The sequence below is a fragment of the Pezoporus flaviventris genome, unplaced genomic scaffold, assembly GCF_033815535.1.
Source record: "Pezoporus flaviventris isolate CSIRO_AGI_PZ_B2104156 unplaced genomic scaffold, CSIRO_AGI_Pfla_v1 ptg000006l, whole genome shotgun sequence".
NCBI lineage: Eukaryota > Metazoa > Chordata > Aves > Psittaciformes > Psittacidae > Pezoporus > Pezoporus flaviventris.
The window spans coordinates 10,703,617-10,730,773 of record NW_026892554.1 but is presented as its reverse complement, the minus strand read 5'-3'; the positions used below and the strand labels follow the sequence as shown (position 1 = coordinate 10,730,773).

The 27,157-nt window shown below is 43.3% G+C and overlaps 1 protein-coding gene across 4 annotated transcripts in view; it reads left to right on the top strand.

Annotated features, from left to right (window-relative positions):
* Window positions 1-27,157, top strand: part of PDE8A (phosphodiesterase 8A) — a 150,045-nt gene that overhangs the window by 11,087 nt on the left and 111,801 nt on the right. For 2 of the 4 annotated variants that reach the window (XM_061446865.1, XM_061446864.1), the window contains exon 1: window positions 16,807-18,343. The exons of 1 other annotated variant lie outside the window; for it this stretch is intronic. In XM_061446865.1, the coding sequence (XP_061302849.1) occupies window positions 18,083-18,343 (261 nt within the window). In that variant the 5' untranslated portion in view covers window positions 16,807-18,082. Of the gene's footprint in view, window positions 1-16,806; window positions 18,344-27,157 lie in introns of those variants that run through there. One more of the 4 variants, XM_061446868.1, reaches the window with a different exon arrangement.

Genomic DNA, 27,157 nt, shown 5'->3' with positions numbered 1-27,157 from the left:
ATACATAAAGCCTAAAAAAAGTTTGCATTGGGAAAGTCATTTGTATGTGCCCATGACAGTGTCACCTGTGTGCCCTGTGGGTTTGACACCTCAGTTTCTACCAGTTGGGGGTGACTGTGCTGTCTGAGCTGCCATTTAGAGAGAGATTTTTAATGGCAATTGGTGTGATCTGGACATGGGCTGGAGAAATAGAATTGGGTTTTGTCATGTCTGTAGTAATGAGTTGCTGTGGGCAGGCCCAAGGAACTGTTTTCTGTGTCTGCGGGCTAAGTGCATTAATGTAAAGCTCATGTAAAAGAAAACCCTGTGCTTGCCTCTGTTGCAGCATGAAACTTGTCTGCTCTTTGGGAAATGGAAGGACAATAATGGCTCTGCCAGAAAATGCAACTCAACCCTTCTATTTTTTTTTCTTCTATCAACTATTCTAGTTTCCTTTTCTGCCTTTTCTTATTGCAACTCATAAACCCAGGCTAAAACTCAGGGCTTCCTTTGCAAAACTATTCCCTCATGCTTTCAGCTGGAGCAATTTTCCAACATTGACATGAGCTCACAAAGTGTTAGTCTGACTTTAAATAAGATTTTCCACAGTTGGCTGAAGATTTTGGCTTAGTTCTAGAATAAACTTTTTCGGAAACCTGTCTGGAGTGGATTCTGGATAACCTGGCACCGTGTAAAGGATTAAAAAGTCATGCATAACTTGCCTTCCAAAATACTCAAGGCTTTCACATTTCTCACCCCAGAAATTATCTTTCTTTTCATCAAACATCAGCTGCTTCCAATTGCTTCATTCTATTTTAGTCACCTCTTCACTTTTTTTCCTTCCCATGCATGACTAAATGTTTCCTTTAGATCAACTTGAAACAATCGTTTTTCCATTCATCCATTCTGTTGTGCTGGTTTCTTTTGCCATTGGAATACTACATGAATGTCATACATTGAAGAAGCAATATCATCTGTGCAGTCCTGAATGCAGGAATACTTGGGATCAGCTCTGCAGCTTAAGATGTGAAAAGCACTAAGACAGCTGCCAGTTTCTGCGTGTTTTAACTGGTTTACTTTCTGCAGCTCTGAGTAGAAATGCTGAGGCCATGGCAGCCCCACACAACAGCATGATGCCCAGGTCCATGGTCTCATGGTAAGCATGCTAGCTCCTGAACTGGTTGGACTAATTCTGTCTGAGCTCAGCACTAAGCTCAAGCAAACTTGAGAGTCATGCAGACCAAGCCTAGGAGCCTGGACATGCTGCTCCATCTTCCTACTTGTGAGTTGTTCCTGTGCTGTTTCAGTGCAGCACTCAGCTGCTGGTGTAAGTGTGCTGGCTTGGTCTAAGCACTGGCACTGGCTCTGCACTGTGCCCTCCTGCCTGGGTGAATGTGACATAAGAAATAGGTTATGTTACTTTATGTGTAGGTGACTGAACCTCTTAAAAGTTCAGTAAGGTGCAGGTGCCAGCTCTTCTTACGTGTCCATGCAAGTCCTAGATCTAGCTTTGGTGACCAAAGAAGTGTTGCTGCTTCTCAGTCCTGCCAACTTGATAGTACACAAATGCAATCTTGGATTTGCCCTGATTTGTATAGCTGACGAGCACACATGTTGCTCTTCAGTAACTTTGTTTTGTTGCCCTTGGATTTGAATGAAACTTCTCCAGCCTTTGATCTCTTGTGTAATACACATGCACCCTCCAGATTTCTGATGGAAAATGGATGTGTATGCTATACAAGCATTTTCCTTTCGGTTGACAAACACAGGAGTTGAAATTATCCAGAAAAATTGCATCCCAGATCTAGCTGTGTAGTCACGGTTGATCTAAGCTGCGCTGCACGCTGCAAGGGAAAGAGTTGGGTTCAGGCCTGCCAGAAGGCCCCAAGCACTAAACCTCTCTGTCCAGGGTAGGATATGTAAAACTACATTTCCTCAGGATTGCTGCCAAATGACTAATCTTGGACACTTTCAGGCATTCCAGAATGTCTGGTTAGTGGTTACTCTGGCCATCCTATCATGTTTTTGGGAACCAAATGTCTTGCATGCTAAAGCAAGGTGCATATTATACAAGGGGATGCCTATAATGGATTTAGGTAGCGTTAGCCAACACACAGTGGCTTTACATCAAAGATGACCATGTGAAGAGGGAGCTCTGTGTATACATATACTCAGAAATTCAGGGGAATCAGACCCCTTCTACATAGTTTACTTGGGAATCGAGGGGGGGGGGGGGGGGGGGATAGGAAGGAGGTATTTTTAAACACCAAGTGAATTAATTAGTTCATTAACTTCTATTTTCATTTCCATGCAAGTGATAACTACCTGTTATGCCCAGAGGTGAGCTAGTGAGACTGTGCTCTGCAGTAAGCTGCTGGTCAAACAAGCATCGCTCTACTTACAGTAAGAAAGAGCTTGTTTTCTGCTGAGAGATCTCAAGGTCGTAGACTGTTCTGTTCCATAACCTTGTTTGTTCCAATTTACCAATGGACTTCCTAAACCTGGACTAACAGGTGGTTCCTTCATTGCATGGCTCACAGGGCTGTCTCAGGGCATACTCCAATGGGCATTCAAGCATCATCCATAGAATTCTCCTTTTTCTTCAAAGGTACAACATATATTTCAAAAAACCATAGTATGTCCAGACACTGAATATCTGTGGTACATACCTCAAATGCTTTCCTTTAACCAGTACATCTGCTGGAGGCTGCTCCTGGTTCATGTGAGTACTATTTGGGGTTTCACTGTACTTTTAAATTCAATGACAAATTATATTGGTTTCCAAAGGTTAATCTCAAGTGTTGTGCAGAAGAGATGCCCTGTTCAGATAGTATGATTTCCTTTTAATAGTCTTTTTGCATCTAGCTTTGTTCTTATACTATGGGATAATGAGCCAGAGGCAGCACCATGCAGGCTGTGTTGATGAGAGTTGAATTGTGCTACAGAATTTTCCTTTTGATCCAGTGTTTTCTTCTAAGCTCTCCTGACTCCTTTTTCCCCTTATATGGAATCCCTTTGCCTTCTATCACTTGTTTGGCATCAGTGTATTATGGGCTGGATCAGGTCACAGTACTCATGTGTCTGACTGAGACAGTGTGGATATTTGAGGGGATGAGCTGACCTCCACTGCAGTTTGTTATGTGAGGAGGGAGCCATGCACTGGTGAAATCGGGTTCCCAACCCCAGCTAGCACACAGCATTGTCTTGTCTTTGTAGGTAACACTGAATCTTCTTATAAATGTGCTAAATTCTGTGGTTACATGACTACTGTCTTTGTTGAGAATTACAGTCAGTAACCTGTTGTACCAGTGCAAGGAGCTGTGGTTGTGTTCTAACATGCTCCCCTAAAATACCAGGTGTTTACACAGAGGAGGCTTAAAAGCTCTTTGTCAGGGTCCCTCCACCCTGGCTAGCTAAGCCCGATTTTAAACTCATACAACTCAGTACTCAAGAAACACACTTCAAAGGAGGACTAAACAGCTGCTTTAAATGGGAAGAATTAGGGGGCGTTGATGGCTGAGGACGTCATCCACCCATCAGTTCCCTGACTGGCTGGCTGGGATGTGTAAGGGTTGGGGATTGTCCCTCTGAATGCCATGTCCAGGGCAACGCAGTGAGCCATCCCAGGACGTTGGATAGCCATGCTTAGCCCTCCCAGCTCCACTGTGCAGCAGGGAGGAGAGGGAGGGCTCCAGCTGCATCCGGCCTGACTGGCCACAGGAGGCCCTTGAAGTACATAACAAAACAAATGCCTGCAACCCCTAGCAATTTTCTCCAGAGCAGATCAGCAGGCAGCAGGCGTATGTTCTGTGGCTTGCAGTAGGCATTTGTTAGTGTCCCAAGATGCCTCGTTTTTATGACTATATCCCAAAGACATGTCTCTGGTGTTTTCCTGTGCCCACAAACAACATTTGAAAGGCATCCCATAAAGGACCAAAATCATCTCCGGTGGCTTCAGTAGAGTTGCTTGTGATCCTGGTGCTCGTTGTCTGCATACCAGCACCTGAGAACTCCAGGTGATCTGGCTGCAAAGAGCCATGAGCTGGCTCACGCCAGCACACCTCTGTGCCTGCTGCTCATCTTGCTAGAAGTGCTGCTTTTCTAGTCCTTGAATAGGAATCCAGCTGTTATGCAGAAAATGGCAGCAGTTCCATGCTCAAACAAGAATTAATAAGTCTTTTAAACCAGCAGAGTTAAGAAAACAGATGGAGTTGAGAACCATTTCCTTGCACAGCTGTGGGGAGGTTCTCTGTGGGTTTCTGAGCTTCCTCAAAAGTGTCATGTTAATCCCCCCTAAGTAAATCCACTGCACATGTCCCCCAGTGCACCAGCTTCTCCTTCTGTATGTTTCCCATTCACAACAAAGCTGGGAGACATTGCTTTCTAAGGGCAAACATGCTACGCTAAGTGCTGTCTTGCTTGGCTGTTACTAGCACTTCCATGATGAAGTGCTAGTCCTTCCTTGACCTTCAGAGATGTGCGCTCTCAAGCAGGTATCATAAAATTATTGTGATAAAGCCTTATAGATTATCATTAGACAGTTCAATGCTATGAGTGACACCAAGCAATTTGTTGCTGGTGCTGATCAAGATGGACTAACTGTAGGAGAGGCAGAGCTTTACTGCAGGTTAAGTTAAGTAGGTTATGTTAGAAGTACTTCAAAAATATGGAATTCTACTTGGCTAGATCAACTGTCCTAAATATACGATTTCCCAGAAACCACTGAAGTTTCAAAAGGTGGATGCTGTGGCAAAGGGTGTCAGATTACAGCCTTACTTCCAGGCAATGACAAATACTTCCTTGGTGACTTAGGGCAAGTCACTTGATTTATGTTTACTTATCTGTAAGAAATTAGAATTATAAATCAACTAATATTTCTGGTGTGTTCCAGTATGTCTGTGACAGAGCCATATAACCTCAGATAAATGAAAGTTTGTTTTTATTTGCTGCTCAAGAGATAAAAGAAAGAAGTTCTAAAAGAAGTCCAAGGTTTCTGTAATCTCTTTAGAAGTTCTTTTTTTCACTGAAGCAGTTAACAAAGCTTGGATGTAGTGTATTCTGAGGTACATAATATAGCTGAACATTTTAGTGATATGGCTCTGGTCTGTTTTTGTTTTACGTTTTTTTCCCACTGCTGAGTTCCATAATTGTTCCTTTTAGACGCAGTCACCTAAGGTCAGGCTGTACCTTGCTAAGGAGATGAACTGCAAACAAGGTTAACTAAATCACGTGTCTCCAGCCCATTCCTGTTATTAATCCTCCCAGGTTCTGGATCTAGCACTTGGCAGAACAACAGAAATAAGCTTTTTATCAGAAGTTCACATTCTCATAAGGTGGAGGATGAGCTGGGCAATTCATGTCTTTTTTTAAGAAAATTGTAAAATGGAAGCTATCTCTGATTTATTTTGATAATGCAGGGGCACAACTGTATTTAAAGACCCGTGCTTGTGCACTGTGAGTTTAGTCTGATAAAATTCTGTTTCTCCTCCCCAAATGTCTTTTGGAGTGCTTTCATCAGTAAATATGCTGTCATTGTAACAAATACGATACTGGCTTTAAACTGATGAGAAAATGGCCCAAGTATGTGCAGTTTACACTGAAACAGGAAGCTGGTCTGGATATTTAGGTTTTGTCTGAAATCTACAGAGAATTTTTATTCGCACTTCAATCTATGTCTAGCAATGTCCCTGCTTAATTTACTTTCTTTTTCTTTTTCACATGTTGTCATGTGGCAAAATGGTGAGAAAAGTTTTTTAAAAATAAGATAAAAGTAGAAATCCTAAAAAGGGAGAAAATCAGCAGCCCTCATCACTGTTTAGTCCATATATATATATGTCAGTATTTAGGTACATGTGGGAAAGTGCTTATAAAATATTTTTGATAAATAGCCTAATTCTTCTGAGGCAGAGGTGAGGAGTTACTCAGTATGCTTTGGTGTTTTCAGGCTTCCCTGAGTCCTTGTGACAGCCTGCGAACTATTTTGCTTGGTACCTGAGTGGTACAGATCCACAGCCCAACCAGGTCTTGCTGTAATCAGCTTTTGAATATGAATTAGTGGCATCCACAAACAGTCTAGTATAAAGCAGAAATTAATAGTGTTTGACAGAAAGGAAAGGGAATTCAAAGGATGCTTCTGCTGTGGGCTGGAGGTCATAATAATGTCCATACACCTACAGAAAACATCTAAAGGCAGCCTGGTTGCTTAGAAATAGCCAAACTACATTATCATCTGCAATGACATTGAAGTATCATTTCCAAGACTGTACCCATAGCAGATTGTCCTCAACAGTCCTGGGACTTTGTATCCAAGAGAGTCACCTTTTGGTGACACTTCATTTCTCTAGTCCACACTTTAAGGAGCAGCCAACATAGTTAATCAGCAAGGGAATAAAGAACAATGTGTTTTACATGCACATGCAATCCAGGGATCTGCTCCCTCTTACTTAAACCCTTGTGTCAGTGATTTCTGTCTGTCTAATGTTGCAGGTAATTTGTATGGTGATGGATATCTCTAACTATTACTACAGGTTAGTGCCTTTTTTGCATTCTTAAATGTTCAACACTAAAACATTCACTCAGTTGAGGGATGGAATTAGCTATGTTGTTTTTCTCTTCTTTGTTTTTCTTTTTGGTCACCTGCTACCTAGTCAGTGAAATACCAGCAGCTGGACAGAGTTTCAGCTGTGAGACTCCTCCAGCTTTGTTTTTTTTCGGTAGGTTAGTTGCAGGGGTAAGAGTCCTGTTACATCCCTCCTCTCCTCCTCTGCAGGGTGTTTGGTAGAGAGCTGAATGGTGCCTTACTTAGTCAGGTACAACTTCAGGGTTAATCCACTGCTGTTCTGGGGGAAAACCTGCAAGAGAAGGCAAGTGTTTAATGATGTCCCTCTCCCAGAACTTCCTAGAAATCCCCCTGTAAAGGGGAGAGTGAGCCTGGGCAGAGGCCCCAGCAAGGTTTGCCCAGCTGTGCATGCTGTGTGGGTTAGTCAGGGCACAGAGTGAAAAGTGAGCAAGTAAGATGGAACTCTGGGTGCAGCAAACAGGGAGCAACACACCATGCTAACCATAAATGGGTCTCTGGATAATGAGCCACAGCCAAGTACCACAGAGCTGCAATTGCTCCCTGCCTCTGTGCAGCATGAGTCTGTCTGCATGCTCGGCCTGCTGTGGGTAAGCTGACTTTAGACTCGTCTCTCTTGTAGCATTTTGCTTGAATACCTGTATTTCTCCCCAGTAGAAAACTGATTTTACTGGGATTTGCTGTTACTGCTGAAAACAAGCATGACTCTGTTTGGAAAAAGCTTTTGTAGTGAGGTTGTTTCAAGTGGTCTAGTGTCTTGTGTAGGAGACATCCTTTCTTTTTTAATTCTCTCTCGAAAGGCCACATAACTTTTCCCATGTGAATCTCTGAAATAGACAGTTACTAACCTAGTTTCCTTTGAAAAGGATAATCACTTTAGGTCAGATTTTGAAGTTCTCAGCTCTCAGAACTTAAAAAAAAAAAAGGTTGTTTCTTTTTGTACTCGAGGCTGTCAAAAAGTTCACATTCTGAAGATGTAATTTTTAATTGCTTATGCTGGCTGAGCAATAGTGAAGTGGTCTGCATGGGGGGTCTGAAGAGATGCCATGTGCATGGGATGATCCTGACCTCCTGAAATGACTCTGCCTAATGAATTTCCAAGAGTGCAAGGAGATGGACAACTCTTCAGTTATTTTGCCAGATGGGTATACTTGTTGCGGTACTTAACTTAGGAGTGATTGTTCTGACTTGGTTAAATTCCTTGTAAAGCTAATGTGTGCACTGGATTCCTCTGAAGCTCTCAGAAACCAGAAGTATAAACCAGATTAGGGCTGTGGGGAAATTTGTGTTTAGCACTTGGGGCATGTGAGAGATAACAGAAGGAGCGGCACTGCTCCTTGGTTACCTGCAGCTACTGAGTGTGAAGCCTTTCTGCAATGGGATAGGGAGTAAAGAACTGTGCCCTGGAGGTATATCAGGGAGACAAAGCGATGGCATTGCAGTTTATTTCAAGTGAGAGGAGGTTAAAAAGCCTTTGGACTGAGCATGAGGACCCCACTCAGGCACAGTAAGTGCAGACCCAGGAGGTCTTGCTAAGGCGAATATAAACCATGAGATCAGCCTCCCCCAGTTTATCAGATCTTCCCCCACCCCATCTGTTTGGAAGTCTCTCATAAGTTTAAAGGATGTGTTTTAAAACTATTCTTCAGCTCCATTCCAAAACCATTTTGGTGACATTTTTTTTCAGTGCTCACTGCTGTGACTGTGCTGCAGAGCCTGTCAACCCCTGCAGCACCCAGCTGTGCCAGCTGTAACCATAATTCACACAAACTGCCAAGTGCTGTTCTGCTTAATATGACACATTCTTCTGTGATAGCTGCAGTGCAGCCAGCCCTGGTGAACGTGTTGGGAAAGATGGTGCCCATGTGGGTAAGATTTATGTTTGTTAGGGCTGTGGTGAGTGAGCCTGCAAGTGCTGCCTTCCCCTTTTCAAAAACTCAGAAGATTTATCTCCCCAACACACCCGAAGTCCCCCCCCTTCTTTCTTTTTTTAATAGCTATCCCCTGAAAACTTACAGGATTTGGTTTCTCCAGCTGCCCTCAGTGTGGTTTCTCCTTATCTCTCCCCGAAGTTGTCATCTCCTCTTGCAGTTTGTGTGGTGTTGCTCTTCCTGCTGCTCAGCTGGATGTGCAGACAGCTGTAAAATGGAGTTTACAAGACTCATGATCTATGAGCGCTGTGCTATGGCACCACAGAGGTCGGATTCTTGTACCTTCCTCCTTACAGCTGTCTGCACGCAGAGCTGCATGCAGGCAAGTGGCAAGGAACACAACTTCCCTGATGGGCGCTTACAGAAACACGAATATGGTTGGAAAAATAGTGTGAATTATGAATGAAACATTACTCACAGAGCTTGATTGTAATGTAGGAACTGGATGTGAAGCATTCCTGGGAAAAGGGGTACATTTGGAGAGAGTGCTAAATTGCACAGCAATCTCTGGGCTATCTGGTGGTAGGGTATGCTTCTCTTGGTTAACTAAGGGTTCAGCTTTTTTACATATGTAAGGATACTGCCTTCCTCCACAGAAAGACCCAACATCAGGGAAGAGTACACAGTTAGATACAACTGAGTTATTTAAAGGTATTGGTTTGGCCCCAAGAAAGGAAATGTACTTGAGAATACAGCCAAGAGTTGTTAAGTATTCAGATGAGGTCCAGTTTCCTATATTACATTCAGACATGTTTGTAGGATCAAATTTTCAGATGTTTGAGCGATTTAAAAACATAAATCTTGCAGCTAGTATAGGGGATTGTTTCCTATTGTGAATACATAATAAATTGCTTCTCAGTACAACCATGGATGACGGATCTGTTCCTTAAATAATAAATTCAGCCCCTGTGAAAGCTATCTGTCTTGCAGGTGTACAGCCTGTCTTAAGGGGTAATTTTAAGGAGCTTTTCAGCTCCTGCTGCTGTCATACTGTAGGGATGAATTTCTAGCTTTGTATTTTGTTGTTCTCTTTGTCACTCTGTGTCACTTTCTGGGAAGGGTTAAGGATGCTGGCCCAGGAAGGAAGGCTGCTTGGCCACTAAAGCTACTGGTTAACTAGGAGCGGGCTGCTGGGCAGGAGGCAGTGGGGACCTGGGAGAGGGGAAATGGGGAGAGAGTCAGGGAGAGAAAGTCTGTGGTTTTGAAAGCCTCTTTTGGCTGAGTCTTCCTTCATTAGCCTGAACTCATATTTTAACTGCTGGCATAGGCTGACAAAGACTAGGAGCTCATCCTTCTAGCTTTGATAACCAAAGGAAACTGATCTACTGATGGAGGAGCAAAATAGCTTGTTTATTTTACTGATTTTCTGTTGCTTTTTCTTAGGGGATCCAGGCAGGCCACAGTGTGATACAGGGTGTTACGGCATCAGGAATCAGTTCAGGAGTCTGAAGGATCCTGAGGCAGGGGTCACTCTTGGACTGAGCCAGAGGCTAACTAGCTAAGAGTGGGGATCCAATACCCTTGAGAAGCAGAGACAGCAGGCTGTAGGGTGTAGGAATGTGGTATACCACCCCACCTAAGAGGGATAGGCTTTCTACCGGGAGGACCAGTTCTTATCCTTGGTTTAGTAAATGACAAACCGAAAGGACAGCATACTGAATTAATGTAAGTTAGTTAAAATACTTAGGAAGAGAGAAGGGAAAATTCTCCAGGAGGGGAACAGCTAATTCTCTATGGTCACATCTGGCTGCGTGGCACTGTGTATCCAGATAGATAATCCTGCTTGTGAAGCACAGGATAATTATAGTGGAGTGGGTGGGGACAACAGTGCTTTGTTCCTCCCTTCCCCACAAATTTTGGCTGACTTGAGGCAAGGCCAGGCAGTGGGAGCTGTTCGAGGCTGCTTTGGCAGCAGCAACTCACAGAGCACTCCTTCTTCCCACTGAGCTCTGGGGTTGGCACTGCTGGATAAGCTGGGTGTTACAGTGCAGCCTCCAGCATCCCGTGAGTGCTGTGTTCCCCAGCAGTGTAGGGCTCTCAGTCTCAGGGACTGGAAAGACAAGGCTTTGGTGGTCTCCTCTAGGTGGGTGACGTCTTGGATACTTGGGTACTTAGAGGAGGAAAAGGCAGGAAGAAGCAGGAGGGACTAAGAAATATGAGAAAAGGAGACAAATCTTTAGGGTAGGATGGGGTTAGGAAAGACTTCTACATTGTGGGACAGCAAAGAGGGTAATTGAGGTGGAAGGAAGATACAGTGAGAAGGGGATTACATTTTTCTCCCAGAAATAGTGTGTCTATCCTTCAGACCACTAAGCAGTACTGAGTGTGATGTGTAAACTACAGCTATGAAAGCCATTTTGACACCAGTTATGATGGTGAAGTTTGTACATACATGAAGTATCTGAGCTTTCGACTTGAATGTGTTTGGTGCCAGATTTGAAAAGGTTGCTGACTTACACTGTCTTGAAGGCCCTGATTTCCAAGTAGGCCCTGATTTCCAATTGTCTGTGTTCTGCAATTGCAATTACACAACAGCAGCAAAGCAGACATCCTGCCAGGCCTCCAGAGCAGCACTTCTGACAGTTGCTTTAGGGTTTTTCAGGACATCAGGAAAGTGATGCAGAAAAATAAGCCCATTGTACTTCTGTACATCCCAGGAGGTGGGGGATGATCTGTCCCAGGACAGATATTGCACATCTTGCATAACCTCAAAATGCCCAGTTCCAGTTGCTTATACACAAACAAGCAGATGTACCCTGGCCTGCTTATGGGGTGTAATGCTGATACTTACTTGTGGCTAAGGCAGAATACGGTCCCTATTTTCTCTTCTAGACTATCTTACAATCATAGAACAGTTAGGGTTGGAAAGGACCTTAAGATCACCCAGTTTTAACCCCCTGCCATGAGCAGGGACACCTCACACTAAACCATGTCACCCAAGGCTCTGTCCAACCTGGCCTTGAACACCACCAGGAATGCAGCATTCGCAACTTCCCTGGCCAGCCCATTCCAGTGCCTCACCATCCTAACAGTAAAGATCTTGAGGCTGGAGAGACGAGCTCTGTCACAGCTTGTGTGTGTCAGTAGTTAGCAGTGTAGAGTCCATTCAGTTGTTTGTGTGCTGGCACATTTTCCACAGTTCCTCCTCCCCATTGCCTCCTTTGCTGGCCTATAGACCAGCAGGATTGCCCAACTTTTCAGGAGGCCAAAAGACACATTTGGAACATACAGCTGACCTGGGGAGAGAAGAAATTAAACCAATGTAATCTGTATTAAGATTGCTGCCTTGTGTTGACAGGGTTGCAGGCACACTTAAGCTGCCATTGCTGAACATTTTTTCAAAGCACACTGATACTTGTAGCTCATACAGGTGTTAGTCTATCATTTCTTCTGCATAGTTCTGGCTCTCAGTGTCTTGGCCAGTGGAATATTATCAGAACTGGATTTTGGCACCAAACATTTTTTCCAGGCCTTCTTACACATTTTTGTGTCGTTGGACAAGAATGAACTGTCCCAGTACTCTTGCATGAACTCGGTGTGTGCAACAGGAAATGGCTAAGGGCTGGGTGAAATGGATGCATGCTGCTGATACATCAACAGGGAAGTTTCGCTTATGAAATTTGGTGGCAGGTAGCAGACATGGGGAGCAGTGAGGAAGATCCTGGAGTCAGTGCGGTTTTCAGTCTTTTGTCAGAAATGCAGGATCCAGGGTAATTTTTCTGTGGAATAGATGGGGAAGTGGCTGAATATTGTAATTTTCAGTCCTTTTAAAATTTTAAGCTTACCTATTTGTTCTCTAAATACTTTGATCTCCCACAGCACGCATTGCTCTACAGCCCAAACTGATAACGTTCATTCCAAGCTCTTTCCTAGCCTTCTTTTTCTTCAGTTGTGAATGAAATTCAACCTTATTCTCCATAAATAACCTTTCTCATTCCCCAGCTGTCTCCTAGAGCTAGTTCTCTTCTGACCTCTCACTTACTGACTCTGTACTGACCTTGCACTTCCCCCACAGCCCTAGTCTGCCAGTGTCTACGCTCCTATTCTTCCTCTGCTATTTTGCATTATTTCTTTTTCTTTTTTTTTTTTTTTAATAGGGCCCAGCATTTCCTGAGCTGCAGTTTAGCAAATAAGCTTGAACAACCCCCTTTATTCACAGAGCTCACATAGTGTAGTGACAAACGACTACCATTGGCAATGATTTTGATGTTTTCCCCCTTCTCTCTGATCTAGGCTGTGGGTAAATCTATACTTTCAATTGTATTTTTCTATAGTAATAAAAACTAGCACCAGTGTTTTCAAATTGAAGAGAAACAAGCCAATGCCTGTGCCCGTGTCTTGTTCAAATAGAAATTTTTGTCTTTCATTGCGTTTTCATCAGTGTAGCAACAACTCCAGTGATTTCTCAGTGCCTTTTATTAAACTGCTAAGGGGTTCTTCAGACATTTTGTGCTCACCTCATCCTCCCATTCAAGGCAGTGTGAGTTCTCATCTGAAAAACTTGTAAATGGAAGTTTTTTATATTTAAGCTGTAGGTTGAACTAATCAGAAATTATCTGATAATCTGAAATAATCAGTCTAGGGTTAGTTGTAGAAAAACTTTCAAAAAAGAGCAAAGAGGTCGTGCACATCATATCTATGTGTACCCTTTGTTGTTTTGTCATGCTATTATAACGTAATGTTGAACAAAGCATTTCTTCCCCTTTCCCCAGTACTTGTTTGTCTGTCATTTGGATACGCTGAAGTATTGGTTGAATAGGAATTAGTTTGCTTCTAAAGTGGAAAGCAGACATGTTTTAAATACTTATATTTTTTGAAATGACACCATGAAATGTACACTTCATCTTTGTGTAGCTGCTAATCCAACCCATTTATTTTACAAAGTAGAAAGCTTAACTCTAGGTGTCAGCACTGCAAACTGAAACTGGAGCTCTGAAAATGAAGTTTTGCTGTCTCCGACTCCTCAGGTGCCACCAGAAATCAAGTGCAAAGCAGTTTTGCTGATAGATCCTTAAGGGTGAAGAAGAGGAGAGCCCACACTTGTGGTTAATGGCACAAGTAAGAATTCCAGTATTCTCTTCTCACTCGGCTTCTTTCTAGCTGCACTTAAGTGGGTTCTTATTAATGGGATCTAGTAAATAACGTTTAACATAAAAGAATGAGGACAAGATCTCTCTCCAAACAGTGCCCACTGTTTAAAGCAGTCATGTTAAGACTTTCCCTTCTTTTTTAAGTGCTTATCTTAAGTGGGCATCGAAAGTGATGAGAGAGGAAAGGAAGCCAATGTCTTTTCTGGTTCTAAGAGGCTATATAGATCATCTAAATTAGTGGGGTGGATGAAGTTTATGTGACTAGTGCTTATACTTGAAACTGCACTGTGGCAGAGACATAGAGGAAGGAAAGACTTGATTTTCCAGCCTTTAACACTAGCGATTATGACGAATGAATAAAAGCATTTTGACAGTGCAAGTACTGTGGTTATCCTGAAAAAACACATTTCTCAAAAGCACTGACATTTGGCTTTGCAACTCCTAAAGCCTGTAAGGTGTTCTCATTGGCATTGACTGATGCTCTTACGTGTAGGAGTGAAGAGCTGCTTTTTGCTATTCTTGCTGTCTATAGTCTAGCATCATAGAATCAACTAGGTTGAAAAAGACTGTTTAGATCATTGAGTTCAACCATTACCCCAGGACTGCCAACCCCACCACTAAATCATGTCACTGAGGGCAAACTGATTTCCTCTCAAGACTTCCCATCATGGCTGCCTCTCATGATCTCCACTGACAGCCACCTCTCATCTGCTCCCCATAGCGGTCCACTCTGTACAGTTGCCACCCCTACCTGTCGTGGCCACCCCTCACTCCCTACGGCTTCCCCTGTTCTCCCCTCATGATCTACCCTCATGGCTGCCCCTCAAACTTCATGGCCACCCTACTCTCCCCTCATGATCTTCCCTCATAGCCCCCCACAACTCTCAGGGCTGCCCCTCCTCTCCCCTCACTATCTTCCCTCATGGCCATCCCTCAACCCTTATGGCCACCCCTCTGCTTCCCTCATGACCTTCCCTTACAGCCACCCCTCAGCTGTCATAGTTGCCCCTCTTCTCCCCTCAAGATCTTCCCTCATGGCTGCCCCTCAAACTTCATGGCCACCCCTCCTCTCTCTTCATGATCTTCCCTCATGGCTGCCCCTCAAACTTCATGGCCACCCCTTCTCTCCTCTTATGATCTTCCCTCATGGCCACCCCTCCTCTCTCTTCATGATCTTCCCTCATGGCTGCCCCTCAAACTTCATGGCCACCCCTTCTCTCCTCTTATGATCTTCCCTCATGGCCACCCCTCCTCTCTCTTCATGATCTTCCCTCATGGCTGCCCCTCAAACTTCATGGCCACCCCTTCTCTCCTCTTATGATCTTCCCTCATGGCCACCCCTCCTCTCTCTTCATGATCTTCCCTCATGGCTGCCCCTCAAACTTCATGGCCACCCCTTCTCTCCTCTTATGATCTTCCCTCATGGCCACCCCTCCTCTCTCTTCATGATCTTCCCTCATGGCTGCCCCTCAAACTTCATGGCCACCCATCCTCTCTCCTCACGATCTTCCCTCATGGCTGCCCCTCCTCTCCCCTCATGATCTTCCCTCATGGCCACCCCTCCTCTTCCCTCATGATCTTCCTTCATGGCAGCCCCTCACACTTCATGGCTGCCTTTCCTCTCCCCTCATGAAATTCCCTCACAGCCACCCCTACTCTCCCCTCATGATTTTCCACGTCCAAGTGGAGGCCAGTAACGAGAGGCATCCCTCAGGGGTTGGCACTGGGGCCGATGCTGTTTAACATCTTTGTTGGCGACATAGACAAGTGGGGTTGAGTGCGCCCTCAGCAAGTTTGCCAATGACACCAAGCTGTGCGGTTCACCGTCATACCATCATTTATCTGCATCTTTTGCTTTTAATTATGATGGCGTTTGTCTTGTAGTTAAGCTACTGTTCAAAGGCTCTGAATGCACGGCAATGCTCACACCAAATTGGTTTCTTCTGAAACGTTGGTTCTGATAGGGGATCACAAAAGTGTTCACAGTACAAATTTGGAGTAATTTAAAGTTTCCGCATGTGATAAATCATTTTTCCCTCCTCAGACACTGGAGCTTATTGACAGAAGTTGTGTCTCTGATATTTGGTTTTCTCCATGCTCCTAAATCCAAAGTTTGATTGGGTCCTCCCTAAAATGCTGTTGCCTCTGAGCTGTTCCTCAGCTAGTGAAAAGAGTACCTTAGAGAAGCACGTGTGTGAGCCATTAGAGAGTAAGGGTTGACAGAGCGACAAATGACATAGTAAAGAAAGTGAACGACCCATGTGGAACACAAGCAGGGCTCTTACAAGCCCCTCAGTCTGTGTGTGGTCTTTGGTAGAGTCAGGTGTTATACATCTGTCTGTCACCGACCCTGAGCTGGTACTTCTGAAACATGTACTGCCTATAGCAGTAACTTGTGTGGCACTGGGCATGGTATTTTAAAGGGATAAAAATACTGTTTTCTCTCTTACAGTATGTACAGACATCTCTGCTCACAACTCAAATGCATGATAAGGAAGCATAGCTACTTTCATATGAGATAGAAACAGAAAAAGTTTATTACATGTGCCAGAAAGAGTCTGTCTGCAATTCATTTTCCAAGCCTTAGGGTCTGTATCCCCCCACAGCACCATCTTCCCTTTCCAAAGTCTTTGTTTTCAATAATATTTTCAAAGAAGTTGGCACAGCCAGAGTTGAAGGTGATGGGAAATAGCAACTGATGCTGGGCTCTGGCTGTTTACAGTTCCTGCATCCTTACATGGTGGCAGGTTGCTGGCTTCTGCAGGTGGGCTGCCTGTGAGACCGTGTGCAGGGCAGCCGGGCTTCTGGTGCTGGGTTAAGAGTTCTACAGATGGATTTCGCTGTTGGGTTCAAGCGTCCCGAGGTGGCTGGCGTCGTGCAGTGACACGGGCCTTGCAGCCATGTGCAAATGCCCCTCATGGCCGCGGCGGAGACCAGGACCCGCGACTGGGGAACGGCGAGATGGGGGGGGTCCGTCCTATACCCGGGGCGCTCCGGTGACAGCGCTGGCGGCGGTTTGAAGTTCACCCGCCCGAGCGCAGCCGCGCCGCTCCATTGGCCCTCGGCGGGTGATTTGCATTGACGCCAGCACCGGCCGGAGGTCAGCGCCGCCGGGTGCTTGTATTGGCTCCGCCGCTGTCAAGCGCGCGGGCGGGGGGCCACGAGGCGGGGCTGCCGCGGGGCGGGGGCTGCCTCGCTGCTGAGGAACATCAATAATAACAAGGTGAGCGCAGAGCGAGGGACGGCGGCTGCGAGGAGAGAGGCGTTTCCGTGCCGCAAGGGATGCAGGCACCACGGCCCTGGGAACTAGAGCTCTCGCCGCTGCAGCCCTTTCCGCCGGGATGGGACGCTAGGATCGTTTTCCTTCTACTTATCGCTCCTTTTATTTTTTCCTCCTGTTTTTTAATTTTTGATTTTTTTCCTCTTCGCCGTTTAGCATCGTTTCTCTGACCAAAAAAAAAAAAAAGAAAAAAGAAATCCCCCCAACATGGAGGCCCTTTGATGCCTCCGGCAGCCGCGCCGGCTCATCCCGCGGCACTGGCAAACCCTCCGGGCTGTGTACCCCGCTTCTCCGAGAGCCGCCCCCGGCACTCGGCCCGGGCGCTGAGGGGGTCTCCCCGCGGCCCGGCCCGCCCCAGCCCCGCGCCCCGCCGGCGGGATGCCGCTGCAGCCTGACGGGGGGCTCTTCCTTCCGACGACGGGAACCTGAATGTCACCCCCGCGGCGGCCGCCCGCCCGCGACGGAGGCGGCGCGGGACATGCCCAGCGCGGCGTGAGGGGCGCAGCCGGCTCCTCGGCGCGGAGGGGCAATCTTCCATTATTCCTGTTATTCGCTTAAATTATTGGGTTTGGCCCCAAGGCACATCCCGGCACAGCGCCGAGCAGGACCGCGAGGTGTGAGCGCTGCTGCCCGGGAGCGCGGAGGACGCGGTGGGGAGCGGCCCACGGCCGGTTCCCGGGTTAACCGGTCACGCCGTACAAGCCCCGGTGGAAAATGCGCCGTGCTCCGGACTAGAAAGGAGGAGATGGTGCAGTGCCCCCGGCCGCTCTGAGCCAAGAAGACGCTGGGGTGCGTGTTTTGGGGGGCTTGGGGGCTTCTTGTTATTTTTGCCCTTCGTCCCCCTTTTTTTTCTTGCCTTGCTTTTTTCCCCGGAGAAAACCCTAGCAAGATTCTCAGATGGCTTAGAAAAATGAATAATAATCTGTGAAAATATGAAGTAGACCAGTTCTTGATTTCACCCCTTCCCTCCAGCTCCCCAGCCCACTGCTGAGATTGAGATAAAAGGACCCGTTTCCTGGAGGACGAGGAGAACAGACACGTTTTTGGTGTGTAAAAGGGACCGATGGCAATGCTTCAGAGTGTAGCAGAGACCCAGGGAAGAGGTTCAACCTGTTAACAAAAAATTAAGCAGGGGGAAAATACCAACGGGAAGGAAAGATATATATATATATATATTCATATATATATACCCAACTTAGAAGTATTCCCCAGGTGGCCACAAAGCATGGGCTGTGTTCCAAGCACCAACCTCTCTGACAGCAGAGTGATCTGTCACAGTAGCAGTGAGTCTGAAGAGTGCAATTCCCCTCACCAGACCAACACAGCCATGTCTCAACAGCAGCAAGGCAACCCCGTCCCAGGATTATTCATTAAATGCTACAACACATCCACTTATGAGGCAAGGACTAATTCCTCTAAGAAAAACAAGAGAGAGAACAGCCAGAGCATGGAGGCAGAGGTCGAGACCAGCAGATCCAGTGTTAAGGTAAAAAGGGTGCTAAACATAAACACTGTTTCTCTCAGAACAGGAGCTGGCTGTAGTGAACTAACCCAAGGAATCTCCCCGCTGAAGTGGTATGTTGCGGGGAAGCTTTTTCTGGCTTGAGCGATTACTTTCATTTAGAAAACTAACCAGTCTCCTGAAACGACTTCATAGATGTACCCAGTTCTCTTTCTTGATTCCACAAAATGCGTTTTCCTAATGTTGGGAAGGAAATAATTGTAGGTGTCCTCGTCAATTGTTAGAACCAAAGGCACGGATCTTGGTTCTGAACCCGGAGGTCCCCGTCCGTCTGTCTGTCCGTGGTGGGACTCCGCCATGCATGGGAGCTGCACTGCTACTGTGTTCTTTGTGTGTGTTTGTGCTGGATTGTCCAGTGTTGCTGTTTGTGCTTGTCCTGTTTGGAAGCGGAGGCAAATCGCAGTCTGAGGCATCTGCTAGCCCAGCTGATCGGTTTGCATCCCTCTGCCATTCAGAAAGTTGAAAGGAGAGAGGCAGCGGTTTTTGCTCTGGGTACTGATTTACATTAACAACTTGTTGACCTTGTCTGTTGCTGCAGATAGTGTGTTTTTGGGAGGGTTTTTTGAGTGTGCTAGCGTGTGTAGAGATGCAACCCAAGGCTGTATGAATGCGCTAGCCACATGCTAAAAAAGATTGTAATTTGTGATTTTGTTTTTTTTTAGTTTTAACTGAGAGAGTGGTGTGCAGTGCTTGCTTCTCTGTTTACTTTCTATTGATGGCCTGTTTATGTATGAGCTGTACTTTAGATCCTAACGCTGTAGGTTTTCACTATCCTATATTTTTGCTTTTTTTTTTGGGGGGGGGGTGAACTATATTTTGTAAAAATAAGTAATTGCAAATATAAAAAGTAAAATGTAGTAGCCCAGGGGATATTATATAACATGGCTGATCTGCTTTGGGTTACTGTGGCAAGAACTGAGATACACATGCCGTAAATACAAGATACAGGCTTAAGATGCAGGCAAGAACTAGCAAAATGTCAAGCGTTTTGTGGACTCACAGGAGCTAATGGTCTGTAGTTTTCTTAGGATTTTTACATGCTCATTAAGATGGCTTCTGGAGTATTGACCTGGAATAATTTTCTTAAGTTATGTGGTTTATTTTCTTCTGTTGTTATGTGAATTTATTAATTTCAGTTCATAGGACTTTAAAAGAAGTCTAGAAATTGAGAAGAAACTTTGTTGGTAGTGAGTTGGAGGAGGAATTAAAATACCTAAGGTAGAACCTGAAGGTGAATGGTGTTACATTAAACTAAATTTTTGTGTTAATAACGTACAGAAAAGTGAACTTTATGGCCCTGTTTGCACATGATAGACATGCTTATGGCATGTTTAATATGATAACCATATTAAAGACATTTAATTTGTCATCAGAATCCTGACAGTAGTTTTGCTAGTTGAATTTTTAATTCTGAATATAACTCACATTACAGAATCTAAACCAAAAGTATTCTTAAAATTTATATTCTGTGAATTTGTCTTCTGTGTGCTTGCTTATGGGTTAAAAAACAACTCCAAAACCTGTTTCCAGAGGCACTCATGGGAAGTGGTCTTAATTTTGTTAAATTTTGCTGTTTGATTTCAAGAACTCTGTAAAAATTCTTGTTCCTAAGTTTGGATAATTCAGCCAGATGCTATAGGGTGATGCTGATTTCTATGCAGACTGTACTCTCATTGGCAGTCATGCTGATTTTTATCACTCTGTCGTATTTTCTGCCCTTGTCATCACTTCAAGCACATTGCTGTGAAATGATGGGTTTTGAGAAGTGAGAATGGAATTCTGTTTGTGCTCAGCTGAATACAGAATCTGTTGGAGCCATCACATCTGTCTGATTTTCATGTGCAAAATCCTATAATACTCTTTAGAGCTATAAAGCAACATGGTATTTCATTCTCTGTTTTTATCATTAGTGTGTATAATATGATCAGATTTAGAGTTCTTAGTGTCCTGGATAATGGCGTTGTCTCAGGGGTCGTGCTGGAGGAGAGGGCTGTGCTGTCACAGAGAGCAGATTTCATAGGACACTGAACTTGTCTGGAAAGAAACGGAGTTTGATGAGAACATTGACAGTAACGGACAGGAGCCTGAAATTCCTGAAGCCAAAAGGAGCATTGGGCAGGACCTTGTGCTGTTTTGGAGTTAAAAGGATTTTTGATTTGAAGAAGAACTGTAAGAATTAGGGCACTACTAGGAACCATTCAAGCTTCACTGTGCTTGTAGTACACCCTTTATGGCCCCTGGGATACCCTCACACGAACACAAGATGCTTTTGTGCTTTGAGCAGTGGTCATGTCATCAGAATATGTGTGAATAGCCAGTAACCTGCCTGAATGGCATTTGCACTTGGTGTCAGAGAGCTTTGATTGAAATTCATTCACAGTCTTTTGTTGTATATGCACAGATTAAAGCCAAGAGTCCTGTGTTAGAACTAAAATCAAAACTTGGCCCATGTGTACATTTCATATTTTCATTTTGGCTGGCATTAGCTTATTAAGTTTATTAAAATATATATAATAGTGCAACAACTTTTATTGAATTTGGTGTTTAGCTGTAGTGAATGTTTTTCAAGTCAGAAGGTATCATAAAAAGAAATAACTCATGCTAATTTTAAAATGGCATTACATGTATTGCTAATTAGCCCCAGACCTATTCTGGCTTTATGTTTGTCTTATTTTATCTTTCTTCTGGTCAAGATGATTTTCTGGATGTGTGGTGTGAGCATACTGTATTTTGTGATTTGCATCAGTTTACAAACTCTAGCTTAAAAAGTTACGTGCTCTTCCCTAGCACGGAAACCCCTAAGTTTATCCATAGCAAATTTATTGAGCAGTCCTGACAGTGTGTGTGTGTGTGTAGAGATAAGTGCCATAATACCTGTTTCTGGTATGTACAAGTATAGTGACAGTATGTGAGAAATGGAAGAGCCCTTTTAATAAATGGTATTTGGCCACAGGACCTGTATCTCCTCCTTCATTAGAATTTTCATGTGGTGCTTTTATTAGAAAGTGTAAGAGCCTCTTGGAATATGTGTGGTATCAAAAAGTGAATCACCATCAAAACTCTTCCTTAATTTTCAGCGTATCAATTCCACAGCCTAAACTCTGCACTTTCCCAGTGAAAGATGAGCAAGACTTGGATGCAGTGACCTGGGTTTGGTTATCCAGTGCTACATTAAGAATATCAAATGACGCTTCCCCAGTGCTGTTGCAAAGGAGAGGGGTTTGTTGTTGTGTTGGGGATTTTTTGGTTTGGAGGTTGTTTTCTTTTTGTTTATTTGTTTTTTTTGGGGGGGGTGTTTTTTGGGGGGGGGGGTGGTTTGTTTTTTTTAGCTTTAGCAATTTCAAAAAAGTGGACTTAAAATTGTGGTTGTTTTTTCATAGATATTATTTATAGCTATGATTTTCTTTTTCAGACAGTTGTTGTGTTGAATGTGTGGTAAAGGTACTTAACTTTATAGAAACCTGCTTAAATACCTTGAGAATAATGCCTCTGTTTAATCTATAGCATGAGTGGGGTAAATGCTGGAATGGTATAAGGGCTTAATGATTCTATGATTTATTTACAATTGGCTTGTGTATTTATGAGCATATGCTGTCCCAACCTCACGTGTGAGTGTCACTCCTCTTCTGTAGTGCATTATTGTTCAGTGTAGCACATACATTGCACATTTATTTTGCTCTGTCATTCTTTTACATATATGAGGTTTCCTTCCTCTTGTGTAACTCTGCCTGTCACGTAGATGTAACACAGAAATATATGCATTTCAGTGCAAAGGGATGAGGGAGTAAATCCAAACTTCCTTTGTTTTAAATTAAAAATAGTCCTAAGCCAGCAGGGCTAAATGAAATAGCCTTTTGATTTATCAGCTGATGTGGGACAGCCAGTTTAAATCTGTGGCCTTACAGCTGGTAAGTTTTCTTCATTCAAGCCTTGTGAAATTGCCTGAGAATTTTGCAGTCGCTGCAAGCCAGTGGTTGCATAATTCTGCACACAGGAGGCTGTATGCTGTGTTGTACCTGCAGCGCTGAAGTGGATCTCGCTTCAGCATTTAACAGCACATTATTTAGTCAGTTAAACTGTCTTCTCTCTTCCTGCCTGTCTGGTAATTCCTTCCCCTTGGAACGTACAAGCCCTCCCTCCTTTTGAAATTCCCACACGTACTGTTCATGCTTCCACTGAGGCTGTCAGCTCTCTCTTGATTCCTCCCTGTTCCCACTGACACTATCCTCAGTCATTTCCCTGACAAACCTCCCATCACCGTTTCCCTCCCACTTCCACTGACGTCAGCTCTCCTGTGCAGGCATCCTTGCTCCCACTGAGAGTATCCCTCCCACGCTGAGATACATGAACTTTTCCCAGTCTTTACAGCTCCAGACTTCCATGCTGATGCTTCTAGTGCTCTTGTTGCAAGGCATGAACCCTTTTTCTACAGGGGAGGGGTGTCTGATTTTTAAATGGTATGAAGTGAATTGATGTGGTAACATGTGAGCTGGGTTCATGTTTAATTTTTTATCTTTACCCTTTAATTTCTTGTTGCTTGTAATGTAAATGGGAAAAAACAAACTGTGAATCACTTAAGGTACTACACTACTAAGCATAAGATGTGTTTTCAGTTCTTAAAGCCTTATTATTGGTACCTCTCCTGACCATGCAAACTAACTCATGAAAAATGTGTCACTGCATCTGAGGGCAATTCCTTGCATGACTGAGATGAGCAAGATTAAACCCTGAAGTTTTTGAGTACTTACTGTCGGTAAAAGCTTTACTGAAACTCCTTTCAGCTGTACATTCATCTGCCAGCCAAGAAACACTGACTTCTCTCTGCCCTTTGCATGGTTCTTTGCTGTCCCTGGTCTGAGCTTGCTTTGTGTCTCTTCCTCTGTCATTTTAGATAGTTAATTTCTAAGCTTTTCCTTTTCTGCTGAGTGTGTCAACAGAGGAAGTATTAAACACAAGCCTTTATTTCTGTGGTTATAGGTGTTTATCTTACTGTGTTGTAACCTTTGTATTCTTAATTGTATGGCTCAGATTGAAGTGTAGGTACATCCACAGTGAGAATTTTTCTGGTTCTAGTATGTACTTACAAGTGAGGCAGAAGAAAAGGAGGTGATACACTTACAAGCTCTCCCTCCCTTTCTACTATTCCCAATATTACATGTGGTGTGAAATTCCAGAGCAAGGTACCAGCGTTGCCTTGCTTTTTAAGATGACAGCATTTCAGGTTTTATAATCAAAATGTTAAGTCTAAATATAAGCTAAAGACATTAAAGGGTGAAGTAGTTACAAGCACTTGTAGATACTTAATGTTCAGTGTATTTAGATTAGAATATGCTTTCAATCTCTGTGAATATGAAGAATGGCACATTAAGAAAGTTGCTTATAATTCTGTGGAAACTTAGAAAAAAAATACTGTTTCGGAACTGTTTTGCTTCCCATATTGCATGTGTTAATATCTGTTCCTCATGTTTAGGTAATTGTCAAGAAAATTAGTGGTTTTTGAATGAGAATTATTTTTAACATCCATTGAGATAGTTACATCCAACAGTTGCCACTACCAACAGTGATAAACTGCTGGTTTACTTTAGTTATATGAACATTTGTTCACCTCTCTTGGCCATCGCCTTGAGAAGGAACTTAAGAATTTACTTTTTAAGCAATAGTAACAATACTTTGAAAATATTCCACTCTTTTAGCATTCCACTTGAAATGCCAGCTGACTTTCAAATGAGTCCTCAAATAGGAAATAAATATTTAGAGATAATGGACAGCTAAAGCTCTGATGAGCTGTCAGCAAAAAGTGAAAGAAACCTAAAGCAAAGATGGTCATGAGCAGACTGACCCCCAGGTGTATTTGGTTCAATACAAGCTTTATGTAAGTTGTATTTTATCGGGGGGCCACAGAAGCACACCTCACACCTGAGAACAATTTAGCATTGTGTTCTATTTTGGTCATGTGTATGGATATATTATGCCCATGTGGTAAACTGCTTTACCAGCCGTGGATGGAATGAAAAGACTGTTTCTGAGACTGCACATATTGTGTGATTTCTTGTCCAAAGTGCAGTTTTCCATGTGAATTGCAGTGTTTTATGTGTCAGACCCGTTCATGCAGTGGAGCTTTGCTAGGAATTTGCCCTGTGACATTCTACACTTCGGTATCTGTCCATTCAGTAACATAATGAGGTATCCTCATTTAACCATCATTTAAATTGGCATAGGATGATAGATGCAAATTGAACAGCTATAATGTGCATGACATATCAAATAGGTTTATTGCCCAGGGTCATACTTTTAAGTTCCCAGAGGCATCAGGGGAGTGGTGTGGTTAAAGCCCTCTGCTTTTCAAAAAGATTTTGGCATTCAGAGCCTTTTAGATTCTTGAAATCCCTGTTAAGGCCAAAATGTAATAAACGCTGTTGGTACACACACTGTGAAATTGAAGTCGTGGAGTCTCTAATTTGTGCATTCTTCCAGACCATCCCCTTTTACTATGGGTTGAACTGTTGGCCTCAAACCAAACTGTCAGTCCCTTTTCTCCTCTTCCTTGTAAAATCTTTTAAGTCTGTCCCTGTACACAGAATAAAAAGCTCAGCATTCTGTAAGCAGCTCCCAGATGTACAGCTTTGTTTTGGGAGAAAGGGCAGGGACTACAACCTGGTTTTTGACATGAAAATGCACTGACATGAAATAAATTGCATCTATTTTGAATGTGGTTGACACAGTAATTTGAAATGGTTTTTGATGGCGTTTTAAACATTTAAAGGTAGTCTGCATATCTATGTAGGGAGTGAATGTCCTTACAAAGCAAAAGAATTTGGAATAAAAAAGGAATATTCAGAAGTTAAAAGCAGTTTTGAGAATAAATACTGTTGCTAGTGAAAAAGACACTGATACTGGTATGTGGGACTCAAACTAGAATTCGCATCTTTTCCTGGAAAAGGAGGAAATAGGCTTTTGGTTCTACTACATTATTACATGACAGACCATTTTTGAGCACTAGATCCCTAGAAATGAAGGTGACACATTTTTGAGGGTGTAAAGACAGTCTTCTTATTGGCCAGATAGGTGCTTCATTCCTGAGTGAATTAAATAGATACTATTTCAGGGATTATTATTTTAAATCAGGATAGAAATTGATCTATTTGTTAAATATTTTTAACGTATTTAAGTAGCATTTTTTTCCTCATTGGAAATGAGAATCCACTCTTTTTGCAAAAGCATAATTATTTTGCACATTACTTTGAGAGTTGCACAGGGAACTTCAAGCATTTTATATGCCTAAAAAGGTCAGACCTTTCAAGTAAGAGATATTTTCCTTTATAAATCAAACATTTTGCATAGTGACATGAATAGATTTCTGATTGTTAAGGGAAAAGTGGTAACCTTGAAATCTTTTCATTGTTTTTTTTTTTAGATTTCCCAGTTTCCTAAGTAAATCCATACAAAGAAAACACAGAATTACTTTGCAAATATAAAAGAATGACATCCTCTACTTCCCATTGTTTTTAACTTTGAGTTAGCAGTGACCTTTAGCTCCCTGATGGGATGTGGTGGAAACTTTGAGGCCCCATCTCACTTGCCACTAAAAGACACTGTATTTTTAAAGTTATACATTTACCATTGCTTTCTGTCTTCCAGTAGAAGGTTCTGTTATCTCTAGTAAAATTTAATCAGGCAAATAGCCTCAGTAAGCGATCAGCGAAGTAAACCTTTATAAGGATCTTCATTGAAAAGAACTATGCTTGTGTATTAATTAAAGCTCAATGGAAGAACCTTGATCCATTGAAAGCAGTCTTCCTGTACTTAGGAGCATCTATACTTTTGCATTGTTGGCAAGATGATGTTCCTCATTCATACTGAATTATTAGGGTTGCATTTCTCTGATGCTGAAGTATAAAACTCTATTTTACAACACTAGTTTTAATTCCAAGATTTTCAATGCACGAATGTACCCATGTTATAGTAGATAGGTCAAAATCTGCTTTCAGACAGCTGAGTTTGCAGATGTGTATTTCTTGTTGCAGTACTGTCTGCTGTTTCTTTCAGTTTTAAAGTTCTGGGGTTTTTCCTTTTCCTTCCTTCCCCCCCCCCTTGCCTTGCTTTATTTTCCATTAAAGTTTGGTGAGAAATTCCACAAGTGGTTGAAGACAACCACACCTACTACTTTGGTAACTTGGAGCAGAAGTGACCACCCTGCACGCTGCTGCAGTTTAACTGCCTGGTAAAATTGCGCTTTTCCATGAGCTCAGTGATAAATATCCCTGCATAGGATGAATATCAGAATGTAAGTCTGCACAACTGGAATCTGAGCTCTGCCATATACTGAGGTGTGGAGGGCACTGGGATGCTGGCAAGATACATGCATTTTATTTTTCAAAACAGAATTATTTTCAGATCCTGAAGAGATTTATCGGTGGGCCAAATTCGGACTAAAATGACAGTCCTTCAACCCCATTACAGTCTGTGGGCCTGAGGGGTGTACCCGAGGCAGAACTTGAGCTGTTGTGTTTGTCTCACTATGGTAGAAAATAGTTCCCTGTTGGATATATGGTTTGAAAATAAAAATAGTGTCAATAATATTTGTAATAAGGGCAAAGTTATTTTCTGTCGTTCCAGAAAGACGTCAGTATAGCTCCAGTGAGCAAGTTCCTGCCTGTACTGAACCTGGTGGCAAAGTTCTTGCAGTTTTCAGAACAGGCAGAATTTGATCTCTGGTCTGTAAGCAAAACTTACCCAGCTTCTCTAAAGTGCAGCAAACTTGTCAGCCATTATGCTTGG